At 39.1% G+C, this 20,816-nt stretch overlaps 1 protein-coding gene across 1 annotated transcript; it reads left to right on the forward strand.

The window, feature by feature from the left end:
• Positions 1 to 751: 751 nt before the first annotated feature.
• Positions 752 to 19,944, forward strand: LOC310933177 (cAMP-dependent protein kinase type I-alpha regulatory subunit-like). The gene is made up of 11 exons (XM_083896601.1): positions 752 to 865; positions 3,240 to 3,426; positions 4,712 to 4,879; positions 5,676 to 5,767; positions 5,853 to 5,914; positions 5,994 to 6,040; positions 10,469 to 10,627; positions 10,713 to 10,773; positions 11,169 to 11,290; positions 11,828 to 11,909; positions 15,206 to 19,944. The coding sequence occupies exons 2-11, from the start codon at positions 3,253 to 3,255 to the stop codon at positions 15,376 to 15,378; spliced, it is 1,140 nt and encodes a 379-aa protein (XP_083752727.1). The 5' UTR covers positions 752 to 865; positions 3,240 to 3,252; the 3' UTR covers positions 15,379 to 19,944.
• The last annotated feature ends 872 nt before the right edge of the window (positions 19,945 to 20,816 follow it).

Raw genomic sequence — 20,816 nt, forward strand, 5'->3', positions numbered from 1 at the left:
AATAATGTATGAACAGCATACAGTGTACAGAAACAAGGTTGTTATTTGTTTTTTGTTTGTTTTTGTTTTACAAACGTTTAAAAAACATGTAAAACTGTTTTTAAACAAACAAACAAAAACATTATTCTGTTGCCAATCATCCATGGTTCTCAAACTGAGAAACCAGTGTGTGATCCTGTATATACCAGGGTGTGTGATGGAATGGAATGGAATGTTGACCATATTGCACATAAAATTAAACAAAAAACAAACAAAACATTATAAAATAATTATTATCCACTTTTTCTTTCGTGCCATCTTTATCTAATTTCACTATACCAGTGTCTGAAGTTTGTGGGTTAGGGTTCAGTTTCTCAGTCGTTTGTATTTCGTGTGGGGTGCCTTTATTGTGAAAGAGCTCAGGCGGATGCTGAGCATATCCGCTCCGCTGACAATAAGTAAAAGTAGAAAGAGGACGACGCTTGTGGTTTACAGTGAACGTTTTATTCAACTTGGATTAGGTAAATTGGTGACGCTTAATTGTCTCTATATGTGTCCCTGTGATGGACTGTCGAACTGTCCAGGGTGTACCCCGCCTATCGCCCTATGCCAGCTGAGATTGGCACAGCACCCCCCGCGACCCTCATGTGGAGGATAAAGCGGTAGAAAATGGATGGATGGATGTTTTATTGAATTTATCCGTGTAGAGTTTCTCAATCCTGTTTGTATTTCTTGCTTTGTATGGATGCTTTTATTGTGAAAGAGTTCAGTCGGAAGGGGGGCATTCTGTTGAGAAGTAAAAGTAGAGACAGGACGACCTTTTGTTTTTGTACACGGTGAGGTTTTATTGGACTTCTCAAAGTGCGGGGTTCATCGTTGCACATCGGTACGTTCGTTGGTTTAAAGCTTTTCACATATATACTCGCTATGTTCGCTGTTTGTTCCTCTGTGTTCAAGACTACTGTGGATGGCTAAACGCGCTAAGCTAATTGCATTTTGCTTCCAATATGGCTAATTTTCTGCACACCCTATTTTTTAATGACACGATTTTGTTGTGTTGCTATTAAACTGACTGGAGTTGCATTTCGCCCTCAAGTAACGGTTAGCTTTAGTTATCGTACCGTTAACTTGCCTGTTAGGTCATGCAGAAACTAAACGTTAGCAGTGAGGAACATGACCAGTAAGCTAACGTGGCCAGTACTGAAGCATCCTGTACTGTTGTTTACTTGTATGGTAGCAAGTTGGCGAGGTAACTGCTTAGTATACTTATACTTAGTTTAACTGACTGAAACTTGACCTTTAAAATATATTACGCCCTTATAACAACATTGTTGAACTTGGTGAGAGGGCAAACAGTCTGTGACCTGAATGTAATGGGTATTTGCTGATGTTGCTAGCCCTCTTGTGTAGCTGGCTAGCATAAACTGTGTAGAGTTAAGGGAGCTTGCCTCCCACAATCCTTTTGTGTACTCGTCAACCCGTGTTAGGTCTCACTGGGTCTCTGCAGTGCAGCTGGTGAACCACACTCCGGTGCAGCAGCAGAGAATGCTCCCTATCGTGCTCTAGTAAAACTTGACTAAGAGATGAGAATTTAGCATTTTTAGAGAGAGGGGGGTTCTGGTCTTCCACAGGGAAAGTCCACAACAACCCCCTTTTTATTTGGTGAGTTTCAGGACCAGGTTACCGTCGACACATCTCTGGACCAGTCTCATTGTCCTCTGTTATCTGTCCCACTATAGTGGTGTTGTCATTGCAGTGAGTGGATGGGTGTGCACTGATGTGTAAATAAAGTGAGGCCTTATCCACACGAAACAGGACTTTACCTGAACAAACTTTTTCTTTGTCTTCTTTAAAAAGTTCTCTGTAAACACAGGGCGAGCGAGCAAGCAAGATGTATATTTTTGGCATGTTAAAACTGAAATAAAAATACCTATACAAGTAGTTATGTCTCCTTGTATTAGTTTGTCCACCTGTTATTGACATAATGCACAAAAATAGATATTCTTTAGTTTAAAATTATGGTTTTTTTGAAGGAATATTCAAACCTCATTTTGGAGCAATTTTGACAGCCCTATTGTTTATGTTTCACTCTACCTCCATAGGTGGCGCTGTATCTCTCTATAAGCTAGTGTGTATTGAATCAGTTTCCTGTTGACCTTTATATCGCAGAAAATCAAATGGCGAATGGCGAGGAGTAATCGGACTATGACATTTTCCAGGTATGGTAGTCCGATTAAGACTGACTTGATTATAGTCGGGCTATCTTTTTTACATGACATTAAGAAAGTCAAATTGTCTTAGTCTGACTAAAATTAGATTTTTAACATGCATGTAAATGCACTGTATTACATATGCCAGGCCTGTACATGGAGCTGTAATGCTGCTACACCAAACATGGAGAAGTGGACATTGAGCATTGCACTCAAGGAAAGAAAATACACTTTACCATAAAGTGAAAGGACCAAACAATCTATAAACACTAGAGAAGGACAATCTTGTAGAGCGTCAGAGTGTGTCAACGAATGCGATTGCAAGAGAGGTGGGATAATGACAAAACCTTAATCTTAAAGTACACATGAAAATGCAAGGGTTGAGTTTTGAGATTTCCCCACTATGGGACCTGTTTTCAAAAAATAGTTTGAAGCTGGTCCGATAAGAACATTGGTGGGTTCATCCTTAACATTTGGTGTGCATGGTTCCTGAATCACTTTCTCCCAACTATAGACTGAACTGTGGTGTACCATAAGGATCCATTTTAGCCCCTACTCTTTAATCTTTACACACTGCCTCATGGCGAAATCATCAGGAGACATGCTATGAATTTCCATAGCTATGCTGACAGTTAATGCCAACTGCCTCCAACTGCTTTTTGTACATCTAGTACTGGACAACAGAGAATGTTCTTTTTGCAATCTGTGGGGTCGCCCCTGGTAGCTGTTCAGTGTATTTTTATTATTCCACATAGAACCAGAGCGCTATATCAACTTTTTATGCATGGCCCATGGCAATATCTTAAAAACTTAAGATTAAAGGGATTTGGACTGCAATTCAAGTAAAATTGGTTATATAAATACATCATGTGAGTCTTTTACTACCTTTTACTGCCTTTAAATGTTAACTGTGACTTTTTGTTTCATCGTTTTTTACTTATACTTGTTTGTAATTTGTGTTCTGTAAATCAAAAACTGATTGACAACACAAGAGAAAGGGTGGGAGAAACTGCTTTCTTAGTTCATCAGTATGATTCCTCTCTTTTAAAGTCCAAAGACAAAGATGGCATCAGGCAGTACGAGTGGCACGGAAGAGCGGAGCCTCCTAGAGTGTGAGCAGTATGTCCAGAAGCACAACATCCAGCAGCTGCTCAAGGACTGCATCATCCAGCTGTGCACGTCCCGGCCTGAGCGGCCCATGGCTTTCCTCAGAGAACACTTTGAAAGGCTGGAGAAGGTGAGTGCAAAAGCTCTCTTATTACATGATACTGTCATTCATATCAGTGCCAGTTGGGCTGGTATTTATTGACAATTGAAGGGATGATGGACAATTGTATTTTTCTCTTACACTGAACACAGATTTAATGATATTTTATAGCAGCTGTACCTTCCTTGCCTGCTGCTGCCTTGAACTGACTTTGTGTCTCATACAGCCACACATCAAAACACCTCAACTGTTCCGTTAAAGACATAATGGAACAATGAAGCTGTGATGTTGCTGACTTTTTTTATTTTTTAAAGAAATGGAGCAGTTGTTAAAACAACTTGCACTTGGTTGTCAGCACCTGCACTGCAAGAGGTGCAAGCTTAAGGCAGTTTTGCAGCCTCAAATAAAAAGATGGTAGACATTGTTTACATAGCCTACAGGCTGTGTAGGATCCTTAAGCTTATCTACGCCATGTGAGTAAAAGCCATAATATTTGTGAAAGTAGGAGATGTCAGTAGGACTGGGCAGTATATTGATATTATATCTGTATCATGACATGAGACAAGATATTGTCTTAGATTGATCGTGCTGTGATATCCTATGAGGTGTCTGTGGTGACTTTCCCGTGTTTTAAAGGCTTTTGCATTGGTAATAATATGTATGTTTTTATAATAGATATGCTAATATTTTAAAGTAATTAATATAATAATAGTCAATTAAAAAAAAAAAAAACTTAAATGAAATATGATAACTGTATTTTAAGATAATTTAATACAGATCATAAAGAGTAGATATTTTATTTTAGAGTGTATATTGTCACTCTCCTTTGAGAAGCACACACTTTTCTTGAGTCCAGAGAAATAACCTGTTTGCAGCTTTATATCCCTTATGGAAGTGTATTGCTATCACAGTGGAAAAAAGTTTATTTGGATCAGTATTGTGTTGTGATAACGTGATACTATATTGTTACTATATTGTATAAACATGATCACTACATTGTATAAATGTGATCCGTATCTAGAATTCAAACAAGTTCTCTCATTTTTTAGCTTCTTAAATATTAATATTTTCTGGTTTCTTTGCTCCAGATAACAAAGAAATCATTAAAACTTTGTTTTGTGGTTTGTAGACAAAACAATGTATTTGACAACATAATTTCCAGGTTTGCACTGATTAACATTTTATCACATTTTATGAACCAAACGTTTAATCCTGAAATGAATCGACAGCTTAAGCGATTATGAAAATAATTGTTACTTGCAGCCCTGATATGAACAGTGACACAGGTATGTTGTTGGTATCTGTTGTCAAACAGGAGGAGGTAAAGAAGATGGCTTCACAGCAGAAGTCCAGCTCATGGTCAGACTCCCGTGAGGATGAAGTTTCTCCCCCCATGAACCCTGTGGTAAGGGGTCGGAACCGCAGAGGAGCCATCAGTGCTGAGGTGTACACTGAGGAAGATGCTGCCTCCTACGTCAGGAAGGTCAGTGTTATCTTAAATGTATACTCAACAAAAATATAAACGCACAAACTTGAAATGGTAAACAAAAATAGAATGTCATGACATTTGCTCAGATTCTTGATGCATTTGTTTATGGAATGATTTGTTTTGCTCAAACCCAGTAGTCCAGTGTCACTTGGCCACTCCTATTGATTACAATCTCAGACTGAGTATTTCAAGTCACGTGAGTCATGGAACATGGCAGAGTGGTGGTCAATATGTGTGACCAGTACACAGACACTCCTTATGGTCTGGTCAATACAAGGGCACATCAAAATGTGGACTTTTGTCACTTGTCAATATGCCACAGATGTCACAAATCATGAGGGAGCCCCCCCAAGATGAATTAGCTTATTATTAGTCATGGTTTTTTGAGGTCATTTTATAATTTAAAAAGTCCAACAATCCCAGTTTTTTTTATGTCTGATACTGATGTCAGTCCGACACAGCCATTCTTCTTTATGAAAGAACAGTCAAAAATAATGAAACAGTACTCAGCTAAAATGCCGTTTCTAATTTTTATTTATATTTTTACACTCTGAACATAGTGAAGCATGCAATATATGAGATTTTATGTTTACATTTTTATTTGTCTGATATTCGATCCAGTGATTTTGACCAGTGGTGGCCCAATACGATACTGAGTATAAGAGCATCATCCAGATTACTTCAGAGTAATTACTCTTGATGTGTACATCCCAACTGTGGCTGAGTATATGAATATGGGCTCACAGTGTCGTTCTGCAAAAGATGACTCTTAAAACTGCTGTTTTTTTAGGTTGTTCCTAAAGACTATAAGAGCATGGCGGCCCTGGCCAAAGCCATGGAGAAGAATGTGCTGTTTGCCCATTTGGACGACAATGAGAGAAGGTAATGACAATAATCGCCTAAAATGGTTAAGAATTCCTCAGAAAATCTCAGGTCATCAGCTAATTTCCCTTTACTACCTTTCCAGTGACATTTTTGATGCAATGTTTTCTGTCAACTACATTGCTGGAGAAACGGTCATTCAACAAGGTGAGTTTAACACCCTGTTTCATGAAGACGTTCACGTTTCTCTGCTGTTCATTCATTCTCACAACTGTTCCTGTTGCAGGTGACGAGGGTGACAACTTCTACGTCGTCGACCAGGGAGAGATGGATGTAAGATCTCTTTTTTTTTTTTCAAGTCGTAAACCTAAACTCCAGAAAACACCTGCCAGTGTTTATGAAGAATTAATTTAGTTGAATTTATTACTCACTGTTAAGCTACACATGCTTTACACATGCATTACAGAAACATTAAATCACATTATTCACATTAATGTGATAAAATAAATATATTTTTAAACATTCAGATCAGAAATTAAAGGCAATACATATTACAAATTTGGGGAAAATAACTGTACACATTTATTAAATAATTACATATACATTTGCATAATCTTGCATATTTCAAACCAGAATATTTAAGCTCTAATCTTATTTTTTTTTTAGATAAAGTCCTGTTAATTGTTGTAGAATACATACAATTATACATATCTCAACAAGATTTTGCTTTTTCTGACTGTAAAGTGAAAATTGTGTCGCTTTGTACACCGCTCACTCCGTGCACCAAAGTCCAACACGGAACACGCACAGGCATTTTGAATCCACTGCTGCCTCAACTACAAGGTACAAATGTGTATATTTAAAATGTAAAGTCTAAAACATTAAAACTAGGGCTGTCAAAAGATTACAATTTTTAATCAGATTAATCACAGGGTAGCTGTGGATTAATCATGATTAATTACCATTCGTAAATATGCCAGAAAAATTCTAATTTTCTCTTTATATTGTTGTAGGAAACGGAGAGATAAATAAAGTATGTGAAAATATAAATGTAAAGAACAATAAAATATTGTAAATAACTTTTTAAAAAACCTATACAAACTTAGTAAAAAAATAAACATTACAGTGTAAAGAACCCACATTATAAGACAATGTAAATATATAGAAAAAATAAAATACTGTAAATAACTTTAAAAAAACTTTAAAAAAATTATACATTGCACTGTAAAATAACTCACATCATAAACAAAATATAAAGTATAGAAGTTAAATAGTTTTCTTGGGGCACTAAACCCACAGAAATTCCTCATCACCACCATCAGCAGTGCGCTCGTCACCGGCTCGTTCTCTCGCATCCGTGCGTGTTTGTGTGTGTGTGCGTGTGCGTGTGCGCGTGTGCGTGTGTGTGAACGAGGTTGCGCTTAAGTTTGGGACGGGAGTGGGGGACATAACACAAGCGCTAAATGAAGACAGCATCTCACCCAGTCAGGATCACTGTACTTCACTCTGGTGGACACCTAACGAGCGCAGGTTCAAAAACCTGAGTCGTCTGGCGAGTGGCGATACACGAGTTCCAGCAGAGAGTACGTTTTTTTTCCCCCTTTTTTGCCCCTCATTTTTATTATCGCTGTTCTGATGGACATTACAGCCATGTTTTTGAGCATAAAATTAAGTATGGTATAGTGGTATGGTATAGTATGGTGTAGAATAGTTTACACCCCCGCATTGCTGCTGTTGATGCTGCTGTAAAAATAAAAATAAAAATTTGACACGTGGACCTCTACAATCGAATCTAAAAAATTGTGAAATTCCCATCTCTAGTTATGATGATATCATCATCTGCGCCAGCAGCGCCACTTACCTTGGATTTCCACTGGACGCGTTACAGCCGCGGAACGTCAGTGGCGCGGTCGCCGTTGCAAATCGCTTCCATTCTAATCAATGAGAGCATTTCCACTGGGCACGCTGCGGAGCGTCTCACAGCGCGACACAGAATCAAACTAAAACATTTCTGCCCCCTTTCAAAATAAAACACAATACGCAGGTCATATAGCCTGTCACAACTTCACATCGACATTACGTCGTGACCTGTGCTACCAGGTCAACAGTCAATTAATCAGAGCGTCTCTGAGAGTCATAATGTACGACGAGAGACTGATTGTTGAAGTGGAGAAACATAAAATCATTTATGACACCAGATCAACAGTTCTTCCACGTCGGAGAATGAAAGAAGCTGTGTTGTTGTTGTTGTTTCCTTTATACCAGGGGTTCTCAAAGTTTTGATACCAAGGCCAATTTAGGGACCCAACATTGTACCGAGGACTGCCAAAGGAAAAAAACCCGAAAAAAAACCCAGAAAGAATTTGTCCCATTACATCCCATTTGTAATAATTTTAATGCCTAGATTGCAGTTTAGCGTTAAGTAATATAAGCGTTGATATAAAGTAATTTAAGCATTAATATAATAATGCTTTATAATTTACTGGGTAATTACCCAGTATTTTGGCCATTATTCTTACCTTCTAATTACAGGTTAAAACCAAGTAACACATTTCTGTTACCATATATTTACTGGGTAAATAGCTAGTAATTGGGGGCTGTAGCTACCTGCTTATTACCAGCTTATAACCCAATAATGCACTAAAATTCACCATATAGAAACCAGGTAAATACCCAGTATTTTTGTTTACACATATTGGTCTGTATCCAGTAATGTCTAATAAACATATAACAAGCTTAGTCGCTCCTGGATTAAAACTATCAACTGTAATTCATTGCGGGCCGCCAGAAATGTTTCTGCGGGCTGCCATTGGCCCCGGTGCCGCACTTTGAGAACCAATGCTTTATACACACAATCTATCGCGGGATCTCGCGAACTCGCGTCCGTTTGAGATTATCGCGCGATCTTCCGTGAATACCGCTGGCTCCCAAGGCACCGCGGCGCTGCCGTAACGCGCCCGGTGGGGACTGACACCGGGCAGAGGACGAAGCAGAATTGCGCCGCTGACGTTCCGCGGCTGTAACGCGTCCAGTGGAAATCCGGGGTTGCAACTGAGTGTCTTTCTTTCTTTTTTCTTCATCCTCTTTTTTTTTCTTCCTCTTCTAACTACCTGATTGATTACTCCTCTTCATTTTCCTTCAGCCTCATTTACAACTTGCAGAACGATAACTTCACACAGGTTAACGTGAGGTGACGTGGGGCCCCTTTAGGGAGGTTTCCTACTGAGATGTCATTGTTTTTTAAAGGGGACGGGGATGCGGCTGCTCACTGATGCATTTAGGCAACAGCCCTCAGGCTCCGAGTGTCGGGTGCCCCCTATCGGCTCGGGGCCCCAAGCAGTTGCCTGCCTTGCCTGTTCATAATCTGCACGTCTACCCATAGCGCAATGAAAGTGAGAAAGTGAGTAATGCGTTAAAAAAAATGTACGCGTTAATTCCACAAATTAATCATCCTGCGTTAACTATTTAATTTTGACGGCCCTAATTAAAACAAGAGTTTTTGTCCACAAACCAAAATTTTTCACATTTAGGAAGCTGAAAACATAAAGAGCTTGTTTTAATTATTAAAAAATATTCTTAATGATTGAATTGATTAAACTTCACTACTTCAAGGTTAATTTTATTAATCGATTAATTATTGCGGGCCTATTTTAAAACATTTTGTGAAGAAAATTTACTGATGATTAGGAAAATAATCATTAGTTGCAGCCCTACTAACAATGAGATACAATTATGAACATATCATTAAGCAGTTGGTGGCATAGATGTTAAAGGAGAGCATTTTGTTAAAGCGGACCTAGACCGGAAGTTCCAATTAACGCTGTTTTTTAGTGTGTATCTGCGTCATTACCTTGTTTAAGAAGCCCTGAAGGTTCAAAACAAACAGTTCAGCCACTGCTGAGAACGCTGTGTTTTATTGTAAACTCGGGCTCAGCGAGATCTCTGAAAAAAACCCTTCTGGTTACCAAAACAGCAGTTCTCCTGAACAGCAGATCGTCCTGCTCCGAGCACTAGTCCGGGCACATCCGGTTGCGTAAATTGAACCGCAGAAGAAGAATAACGTCCGTTGTGGAGGTGTTTCACGAGCAACAGTGTCTTCTGACTCTGGGTCTGACTCCGGGTCAAAGTCATAAAAGGGAGTGCGGCGGGGAGTTGTGAAGAAAAACAATGTTTTGATAATGAGTAGCAGTGCATCCACCGTTCCAGAGGGGGGAGCTGCGCCTCTGAGAGCGGGTGTGCTGAATATGTCACTTCCGGGTACTGGCCAATCACAAGACAGTTGCGAAGGCTCTACGCTGGTTGGCAAATCACAACACACTCTGTCTTCTGGGGGTGAGATTTATGTCTGAAATATCGCGGCTGAGCACAGCGTCAGAAAAGAGGATTTCTATCGGCTTGTTTACAGCAACTAGGAGGTTTTTGACCATAAAAACAAGTTAATGTATGTAAGTAGACCTCCATAACTAACATATATGTGCAACAGGACCACTCTGTGAGCTTTAAAATTCTAAAATCTGTCCTTGTGTGTCTGCTGACAACCATTTTTCAGTGAGAATGAGGCCTCCATCGATAAGGGAGGTTATTGCAGCAGGGGACCTCATACAACCACACTTAAAACACCTGAACTATCTCTTTTAACTAACAAATACATGTTACCCTAACCACCTTAAATATATTTTTCCAGATATCCAGAAAAGTTCTGAGATGTCACTAGTAAACCAGGCTAAGAGTAGCACCTCTCTGCTCTCCGGCTTCTTGCAGGTGTATGTAAACAGTGAGTTGGTTACCAGTATTGGTGAGGGAGGCAGTTTTGGGGAGCTGGCTCTCATCTATGGGACTCCCCGTGCAGCCACAGTCCAGGCCAAGTCCGATGTCAAGCTGTGGGGCATCGATAGAGACAGCTACAGGAGGATACTGATGGTGAGCTGTGCCTTCACCTCAACTCTGTGGAGAAAGAATGATATTGTTTTGGATATAGAAGTAATGACCATGATTTTCCTTACAGGGCAGCACACTGAGAAAGCGCAAGATGTATGAGGAGTTCCTCAGCAAGGTGTCCATTTTAGGTGAGAATTTGCACTTTTCTGTGGTCCATCTTGCAAAATTCCAGACATTCTTCCATCACCTGACATCACACATGTCATACATAAGAGCCCAAGGACTAAATCAAGTTTTGATGATACAAGATAGATATGGTAGATATTTGATCTATGGTGTTGAAGTTTAACTAGGAACTATTAAATCAAAATTGTAGCCAACTAGCTGATAAACCAGATATGCTAAATGTAAGCTAGCTAGTACCATTTCGTTTAAGATGAAAAATGTTTATATTTGTATCTTTAAATTATCCACTATTTCCAGTTCATGCTCATAATTCCATGTACATTTACCGGTCATTTTCTGCTCTTTTGCAACCCTACAACCGAGTGAATGTGTTAACCTATATGTTGTTCCTGAGCAGAGTCTCTGGATAAGTGGGAACGCCTGACTGTGGCTGACGCCTTGGAGACGGTGCAATTTCAAGATGGTCAGAAGATTGTGGTCCAGGGAGAGCCTGGAGACGAGTTCTTCATCATCCTGGAGGTACAGAGAACCTTCTAGACGAGCACTGAACTGTTGCAGTTTGACAATATGAATGTTTGTCCCAAACCGGTCAATGCAGGATGTTTTGTTGGACATAGCATTCTCTGCTGTAATACCAACTGTGAACCTGCGACATTTAGCTTTAGGCTCAAATAAAATTCCTTCTTCTACCCTGAAAGTTTTGCTTCCCTTGTGCACTGCATGTGAGAATGTAAAGCTCATATAGCCATCATTACAGGTCTGATAATTATTGACAATTATTTAGTTGGTTTGTGAACATAGCATAGATCCATGTTGTTGCTGTTGATGGACTGTAAATGTGGTAACAATTCAAATTCTCTGAGATTAGCCAAATAGATCCAAATGCCAAATGACAAATAGATCTTGGACATGTAGAGAAACACGATGTGAAGTTCTCACATTGTGCAAACGCAGATGTTTCTCAGGAAGCTGTAATGCACAATTATTCCATCAGCATCTTGGAGTGCTGTTGACGTCTTGCATATGTAGTTTAAGATGTCTGTGTTGTGTCATCAGGGGACAGCAGCAGTGCTTCAGAGGCGTTCAGAGGATGAAGAGTTTGTGGAGGTTGGCAGACTCGGACCATCAGACTACTTTGGTAAGTTGAACAAAACTGAAGCATCTGCTTTACCCTGTTTAACCCATTAAGGCCTGAAGCGCCTTGAAAAAATGCCTCTAAAACCTGAGCTTCAATGGCTACTAAATGACTGATTTCTCAGCCTCTGTAGCAGATATAGGAACACAATTCAAAAAGTATTTGAGAGCTCACACCTGTGGCTTTCCTGTGAAATTTAGTTTATTTAGATACAAAAATGTAAAAGTAAAGTGAATAACTATTTTCAATTAAAAAACAGTAAGAAAATAAAGTAAAATCAACTTGTGTCAGTGCCTTGATTTAGTCCTGATGATGTAACAGTCTGCTTCACATGTGACGGTGATGATGTTTACAGCGCTGTGGCATCTGCAGGTAAATCCACTGTCGCCCCTGGTTGCGGTTGTAAACACTCCGTCGATTACGGTGGTATTTATCGTCATCATCGCAGACCTCGTCGTTCAAACATAATTATGTCTTAACCATAAATCCTGGTCAATTTTTTTCAGTGTGTTCGAAATTATCAGCGATGACGTCATTGAAGACGAAACTCCTCAAAATCACTGCCTTCAGAAATCTCTCCTCTGTCAAAGTCCTCCATGTTTGCGCGAAGTAATTTCAAAACAATGTCGCAAGGAACCCTTATACTCCCGAAAATTGACATATCCGCTTTCCCGCCGGCTATGAGAGAATAAAACGCGCAGCCGCTCTCCCGGCGTCAGTGGTAGAAGTGCGGCAATGCTTTCCCGGCGTCAATGGGTTAAAAAGCATGGTGGAAACAGTTAGTGCTTTGAATGTGTGGTCACTGTGTATTCTGTATGTGTACTGCTGCTGAATTCTGTGTCAATTCTGGTGAAATATAATCAGACTTTAGAACGTTTAGCTCTTTTCATTGCAAAAAGTCTGTGTTCTCGCTGCCCGCTTATGTGTGTGAAAGTCAGATGGCAGTAGCCAGCATAAACAGACAGAAGGCTGACAGAGACACACAGGTTTGGCTGGTCCTGCGACTTATACTCAGGTGTGACTTATTTAGATAAAATATATATTATTTCTTAAAATATATTATAATATACTATATTATATTTTATATATAATTTCCCATGTTCTTTATTTTCACACTGACAGCAACGAGAGGGCGCTCTAGGCTTCTGTGCCAGTATCTGCTACTCCTATTAGAAGAAGAATATCATATTCTGCAGATTACAAGCTTCAAGTAGTGAGATATGCAGCAGAAAACGGTAGTCAAGCAGCAGAAAGAAAGGTTGGAGTGAGCGAGTGAACTTGACTGGTGAAAAGTGGAGCATACTCTTGTAACAAAGCGTCTGAGGGGCGTCGCCTATACTGTACATATACTGGATGATAACACAAGAATAATGAGGCGAGACACGAGTTAAGCGAGGTTTATACTCGCCGTAGTGTGCCGGGCGGCGAATACTGCTACGAACAGCATGGTGAGTATAAACACCTCTGTGCAGCCCCGCACCACATCACACATGCGATTATAAACAAGGCAGCTGGTTCGGGACACCGCTTCCCACTCTCACTTTTATTATAGTGTAGAACAGGGGTGTCAAACTCATTTTCACTGAGGGCGACATCAGCATAATGGCTACCCTCAAAGGGTCAGATGTAATTGTCATACAGAAGAAATGTAACTAAATGTAACCAAATGTAAAATAAAGGTAACTACTCTGTAACATATTGCAAAATAGCTTACAAATATTATGCATCATAGATGTAACCCGGTCCATGATGGTGTTTCTTGACAAACTAACAGTTTTAAAAGTCTGTCTGGTCGGGGCAGACCTGCTCACACACCTTCAGCATGCACTGCTTCAAAAACGCAACCTCAGAAACGGTACATTTTTTCAACCACAATAAAGCTAGCTTTCACTGCCACATTGTTTTTGGTTGTGGCTTTTGTGAACACATTCTGCTGATCACAGTCTCTCTCTCGCGCAGGCCACATAAAATGAAGTGGCGGGCCACATCTGGCCCCAGGACCTTGAGTTTGACACATGTGGCGTAGAACAAGAGCACAGTGGTAGTCCCCCAACACAACGTCATCACAGAGAGATGAGAGAACAATCTGTTACACTCTAACTGCAATGGAAAAGCTAGATAGCCACAGTGAGAGCGACAAGTTCACAACTGCATGGGTGCAGTTAAGTCTCCACGTGTCTTTGTTGTTACTGCTTCATGCAACGCAACTGCCTCGCTACACCAGATCATATTATTAACATGGACGAGGTCCCCCTCACGTTTGACATCCCGAGAAAAAAATGCGACTTATAGTCCAGTGCGACTTATATATGTTTTTTTCTTCTTCATTATGCATTTTTTAGCTAGTGCGACTAATACTCTGAAGCGACTTATAGTCCAGAAAATACTGTAAATGGAATGCAGTGTGAGTTTTAGTTACATCTATCAAGTTGGTTTTAGAGTTTTGGCTTCCTCACAGGGTTCTGACTTAAAACAACTAAACTCGGCTTTTTCTGTGGCCTAAAATCTTGCTCGTCAGCTAAGCAAAGCAGAACTCAGAAGCTGCGTTTTCTCATAAGTGAATCTTAAGATATTTTTTGGAGGAACTCCACCTGGGTTTTGAAGCTGACTCCGCCCAATGCCTGATTTTGAATATCTTCAAAAGGTGGGCAGGGAGTTATCAGTGAGTGGGGAGGGAGGGGTGAGTGTAGAGCTGAAATAATTAATCGATCACTAAATGAATCGTCAACTATTTTGAAAAAAAGATTTCTGATTGTTTCAGCTTCTTAAATGTGGATATTTTCTTTGTTTCTTTGCTCTATATAACAACAAATTATTAAAACGGAATAATTTTGGTTTGTGGAAAAAAAGCATTCAAGAACATCGTAATTTCAAGGTTTGACGAACACTAATCAACGTTTTTTTTTCTGACATGTTATGGATCAAGCGATTAATCGATAATTCGATAAAATAATCGTCAGATTAATCGATTTTAAAATAAAGGTTAGTTGCAGCACTAGGTGAGTGAGCACCCTCACCCTACAGCAAGCACACAATGCACCAACGTCACTGTTTCTGTACTCACTGTACTCTGACACTGTAGGATTGGCACACTTGCATTACCCTTTAAGATATTAAAATTGTAAATTGAATTCATGAAAAATGCATATAAAATAATGGTAATAATAATTTGAACTTGCTACCAAAAACCTGCTGTATGGAGTTGGAAATTTAAAAAAATAGGTTAGAGAATAATGGTTGAAATAATATTAATAATGAATCTAGGATTTTACATATATGATCATCCCTGTGTCCTCCAGGTGAGATTGCCTTGCTCATGAACCGGCCCCGCGCTGCTACCGTCGCAGCCTGTGGACCCTTGAAGTGTGTGAAACTGGACCGGCCGAGGTTCGAGCGAGTCTTAGGCCCCTGCTCTGACATCCTGAAGAGAAACATTGAGCAGTACAACAGCTTTGTTTCCCTCTCCGTCTGAGCTCCACTCAGTCTCCTGCAGATTCTGCTTCATATGTAAACCACACCCACATCATCACTTCCGTACATAGGTTTCTCTTCTGTTTATGTCCTATTTTTTATTACGTGTCTACTCAGAGGACTGAGGCCTGAGAGAGGACACAGATGAGTATTACTGAATTACCTGAAACCCCAATAAGTGTTTGCATACAGATGGAAACAAAACAATGGAATAATAGTGTATGTCTGATTAATGTGAGACCTCTGACTACAAAGCAATGAGAGACAGACAGCTGCTTCAATGTAGCAGTACTTATTTCAAATACATGGTCAAAAAAAATCATGTGAACATTTTTATTTCACTTCAGCTTAAGTTTATCTGAGATCACATCGATCTCAGATAAACTTAAGCTGAAGTGAAATAAAAATGTAAAAGACTTTTATAGCATCAAGTTAAAACATATTAGTTGGCATGAGACAATAATGATTCAAATGAGGTCTGCAACAATTAATCGAGTGTTAATTGATTGCTAAATTAATTGTCAACTAATTTTCTAATCGATTAATTAGTTAGTGGTTAGCTCTCTTGCCTTTGCAGCAAAAAGACCTGGGTTCAAGCCCCAGTTGGAGCGAGGGCCTTTCTGCATGGAGTTTGCATGTTCTCCCAGTGTGTGTGGGTTTTCTCCAGGTTCCCCGGCTTCCTCCCAAAGTTCAATAACATGCAATATGGGGATTAGGAGAATTGGACCGTATAAATTGACCGTAGGTGTGAGAGTGAATGGTTGTTTGTCTCTATGGTGTCCCTGTGATGAACTGGCGAACTGTCCAGGGTGTGACCCCACCTATTGCCCTATGTCAGCTGAGATTGGCACAGCCCCCCCCAGTTCTAAAATCAGTTCTCAGATGAGGTAAATATTTCCTTGTTTCTTTGCGTCATATAGCAAAGAAATAATTCAAACTGATTACAGTTTGTGGACAAAGCAATCATCATTTTGAGGTTTAAAAAATACCCAGTTGATTATGGAAACAAGTGGTTAGTTGGCAATTTTAATTTGATAATAAAAAAAATAAATGCAACATTATGAACATTTTGTGTATGCAAACATAAAGACTGTTTTGGTTGCCTGCTGTGTCCTCCTCAGCCATTTTCATCCTCTCACTGGAAACATTTAAGATTTTCCAGTCATAAATGACCCAACAGTGGAAATTCACCATGATTATCTTTTCCCTAAGTGCATATGATCGTCGCCTACCCATACAAGTTGTTTTTTTATATAGCTCTGATGATCACCGAGAAACCTTTGTTTTAAGCTTTATTTGTGCTGCTGCTCTTTCCCTTTTGTCCACACCAGCAGATGGTAGTGTTGGTCAGTTAGTGGCACAGTGGCCCTGGCTGCAATAACATTTTTCCATCCGTCTGTCAGAAATGAGGTGATACTCTGACTTGTCATCTGGCACCACTTTCAGGTCAAAATATTAGTTTGTCCTAAACACTTTTATTTTTGACCAAACACCAGCAGATCTGATGTCATTCTAGTCAGACAAATGACTCGTGATGATAACATGCTAAAGCAACATTCAGGGTATGTTAGCATGCTGTCATTAGCGATTAGCTCAAAGTATTGCTGTGCCTACGTCTACACCCTCTGTGGCTGTTTACACCTCACAGTCCTAGTTTGTTTGTTTATTGGTTTTGATGTATTTATAAAAGCTGTCGTGCTGTTGTACTTTTTTGAACACTGTGATTCTCATTCCTGTATGTTATCACCAAAAAAAAGAAAATCTACAGTCATATTTCACTTGCATTTATGTGTGGAGGTCTTACGTCATCATCAATCTTCTAGTCTTCTAGTATTATTTATTGTAAACAAAGCTTTTATTTCAGTTAAATGGTCTTCCATTTCATCTCTGCATGTCTTGGTTTTTTTTAGATAAACAACTGGTTAACATCACACTTGTACATTCTGGTACTAAAAATAAATGTTTGCATTTGGCAAATTGTTTCAACATAACAATTAGAATATCAACTAATTGAAATTGGTTTGCAAGTATTTGAAGAAATACTTGTTGTTGGTTGGTTAAAATAGAGAGTGAGGTGGTGCATTTGTACCTCATTGACAGTATTAGGAGGACATACCAGTGTGTTTCTATAGACCATTGTCTGTTTTTTATGGAGAGGATTTTTTGATGCACATCTGTAAACATGTAAATAACACCATTTTGGTTCAGAATCGTACAATGGCAACATCATGTTGTTTGTTTTGAACATGTAGTTGATGGTGTCTTTATCTTAGTTTTCTTTCTGCTCGTAAGATTTGATATCTCTGTGTAAAGCCTCATATTAACTTTTCTGACTGTTCAAATATTCTGCATATGTATATCTCTTCAACACAACGATATATGACAAATGACTATATTTTTTTGCACATTTTGTGATGTACAATACTATAAAATCAGAGATAAAAATGTTTTTATGCTGTTAAATATTTAGTGTAGTTTTCATCATTTGAAAGGAAACAGCAGTCAATACTGTATACTGTATCTAATGTCTTAAGTCTTAAGTGTGTTCCAGTTTCCACACAACTTTTCAAATCTTTTTAGCATTTTAGCTGAATTTCCTATCATGTTTATCAAGACCATTTGATAAACACATGGTGTTTCACACATTCACAATTGTGCGACTAATTTAATTGGACACAGTTGAGAAAATGTATTTTGTTTGAGCCATTGTTGGCAATACCAGTCCATATCAATGCTCTGTAGTATTTTGCTCACTCAGACAGCGTAGAAACATGTCTGCGGTAAAAACAAACAACTGATTTACTGTGAAACAAATACAACAGACATGCTGTTAACGGTAAAAGTAGCAGTGTTTATACGCTGGCAGCCATCTTGGAATCCTGAATCCAGAGTTTCCAAGTCAAAAATCCGATTTTGTGGGACGCTTTCGCTTCACGAATGCCCCCTTGACCTCAGAAATTGTTTGTGGTCCCCAAAATAATTTGCCAAATCCTCCACCCTGTTAGCCAGGATTTATGTGTATGCAGTACGTTTGAAATAAAATGAAGCTTAAAAGGTGCATTATGTAATAAATCTAAAGCAACTGGTCATAAAATCCTCCTAATATGTCACAGAGACTCAGGAATAATGTTCATATAACAAACTGAACTCACCAACAACAACAGTACAGCCAAAATGTTTGCATTAAAAAAAATATTTTGCAGACTGCAAATCATGTTAATGTTTTGAAATCATGTTTTGGCCTGTGGCGCCACCTACCGCCGTCTACCAATCATTGCAGTCAGTCGAGTCTCAGCTGCCAGACAACCACGGGTTGCCAGTTACGTCAGAAAACGAAACCTAAAAGACCTCAGTATTTTGAATTCGAATGTAGAAATCGTTTTTGGCCACATTCTTACATATGGCACCTTTAATGATTTATTTACCAATTGTCACAGACATGGCTACATTAGTTGCAACATTATGCACAAATTTGCTCTCGTGGTGTTTTATATCATGGTTTGTGTCACGTTATTTTGCCATCTTGAAAAAGTCGGTGGCCATGTAGAAAGTTTGGGAAACTGCTTGAGAGTATAGTGGCTAATATTGTGTTGTAAGTTGCAGTATATGTAAAAAAAATATAATTTGGATTCTAAGTAGCTTATAGAATTGAAGGTTTAGGAAATCATCAGCTGCTCTCAGGGACACCCTGAATGTGATGTTTTTGTTACATCACAAATAACATAATAATAATTTCAAAACTGAAAGGTAGACCCACTTCCTCGCTAAATTTATTTCCAGCTTTTTCTTTTTTAAAATGGTCTCTGTGGAGAAAACTCGGCTTTTCCATTTTACAGTTCTATCACGACTCGACTTGGTTTGGTATCAGGTATCGTTTTCCATTACTTCATAACACCTCAACGTGGGCGGTGTTATCATTGCACGGCTGCGTTAAACCGCCGTGACATTGTTTTACATGCCACACAATCTCACACTAAATACACTGTTAAATATTGAGGTTTTTCCTTTGACAATGTTGTAGATTAACACATGCTTTCAGGATTTTTAAGTCTTTTTAACTGATCTACAGATCAGTATTCAGCATTGCTTGCTTTGATTCTTGTGTCAGATATCGCGCTCATGACTCTTCCAGTGACAGGCGGTCTGTTGACATCACATTTTGATGGAAAGGCAAAAAAAACCAAGTCAATTCAAGACGATTGACAACTGTTTAATGAAAAAGCGCCATATACATTTTTTCCTCCATGGTGAACCAACAATGAGTGTGACTGGCCAACAGGATGTGACGTGATGTCATGGAAGTGACATTGGTGCGAGAATCTCAACGCTAATTAATTTTCGTGTCGTTTTATGAGGCAAGGTTTTCACCAAAGTATAAATGTTTGATATACACAATGCTGTTGTTTTTGACTGTATATGTTTGTTCATATACATGCAGTATTTATCACTTGATTGTGTTGATCTCTGCTCTGCTCAGTCACACCTGCTGTGGGTTGTCTTTTCTACACTTTTCACAGGTTGTGCTTTTAATGTGTAATGCTGTGTTGGATTCTCTCCTTCCAGAACAGTCAAGCAATAAACAGATCAGTTTTTTCATTGTATGTCCGTGTCCTTGATTTATGTGTATTATACACATTCCCAAACATTCTCTATGGGGAGCCACTTTTTTTTTTTTTAAAGGTACAGTGTGTAAAATTACACAGCATCTATTGGTGAAGTTGTATGTTGCAGCTGAACATCCCTCACCTGACTTTATTCTCACAGTTCTGACTTTAATCTCAGAACTGTGACTTTATTCTCAGAATTAAAAAAGTCAGAACTCAAATATTTTCTTCCTGTGTGGCCCTAATCCTCCTCCGTACTATTGTGATATGAATCTTGATGAGCAAATTTGTACATAATGTATCAGCAAATGTACCGTCATATTTGTAACTAAATGTTTGTAATAATTTCAAATTGATAAATCCTTTCCAAGAGACGTATGATACATTTTGTGTGAGTACAGGTTGTAAAATGTAGCACCATTTATTGGTCATATTGCAGCTCCCTTACATAGACTCACTCACAGGATGCTGTTTCCTTTTGATATCAGTGGCAGTTTGAAGCAGCTCTGCTGGACAGGAGATGGTTTGTTGTTTGTCCACAGCTCTTTGTCCATTCTCTCTTACAGACTGTACATGCATAGTGTTATGACAGTTGGCAACATTTTATCACCAGATAAGGAGGGCTATGAAGAGTCCTCTGTCTGTTACCTAGTGTGATACTGTGTTCCATTTTCATTGGTACTTCACTGGCAGTGATGTCACCTATGAGTTCACTGTGTTCCAGACTAGAAGTTGGAAGAAAAAAAACAGCCCTGCGGTCGTACACTAGCTTTAAAATGATCATGAAAACTGTCCCAAACTGAGCAACAGTGAACAATAGTTTTATGATGGTAAT

The sequence above is a fragment of the Microchirus variegatus genome (assembly GCF_963457635.1).
Source record: "Microchirus variegatus genome assembly, chromosome: 10".
Classification (NCBI taxonomy): domain Eukaryota; kingdom Metazoa; phylum Chordata; class Actinopteri; order Pleuronectiformes; family Soleidae; genus Microchirus; species Microchirus variegatus.

Coding starts and splice junctions, on each gene's coding strand:
- LOC310933177 (XM_083896601.1), top strand. CDS start 3,253: ATGGCATCAGGCAGTACGAGTGGCACGGAAGAGCGGAGCCTCCTAGAG. Junction 5,915..5,993: donor AGAAACGGTCATTCAACAAG/GTGAGTTTAACA, acceptor TTCCTGTTGCAG/GTGACGAGGGTGACAACTTC. Junction 11,910..15,205: donor CGGACCATCAGACTACTTTG/GTAAGTTGAACA, acceptor TGTGTCCTCCAG/GTGAGATTGCCTTGCTCATG.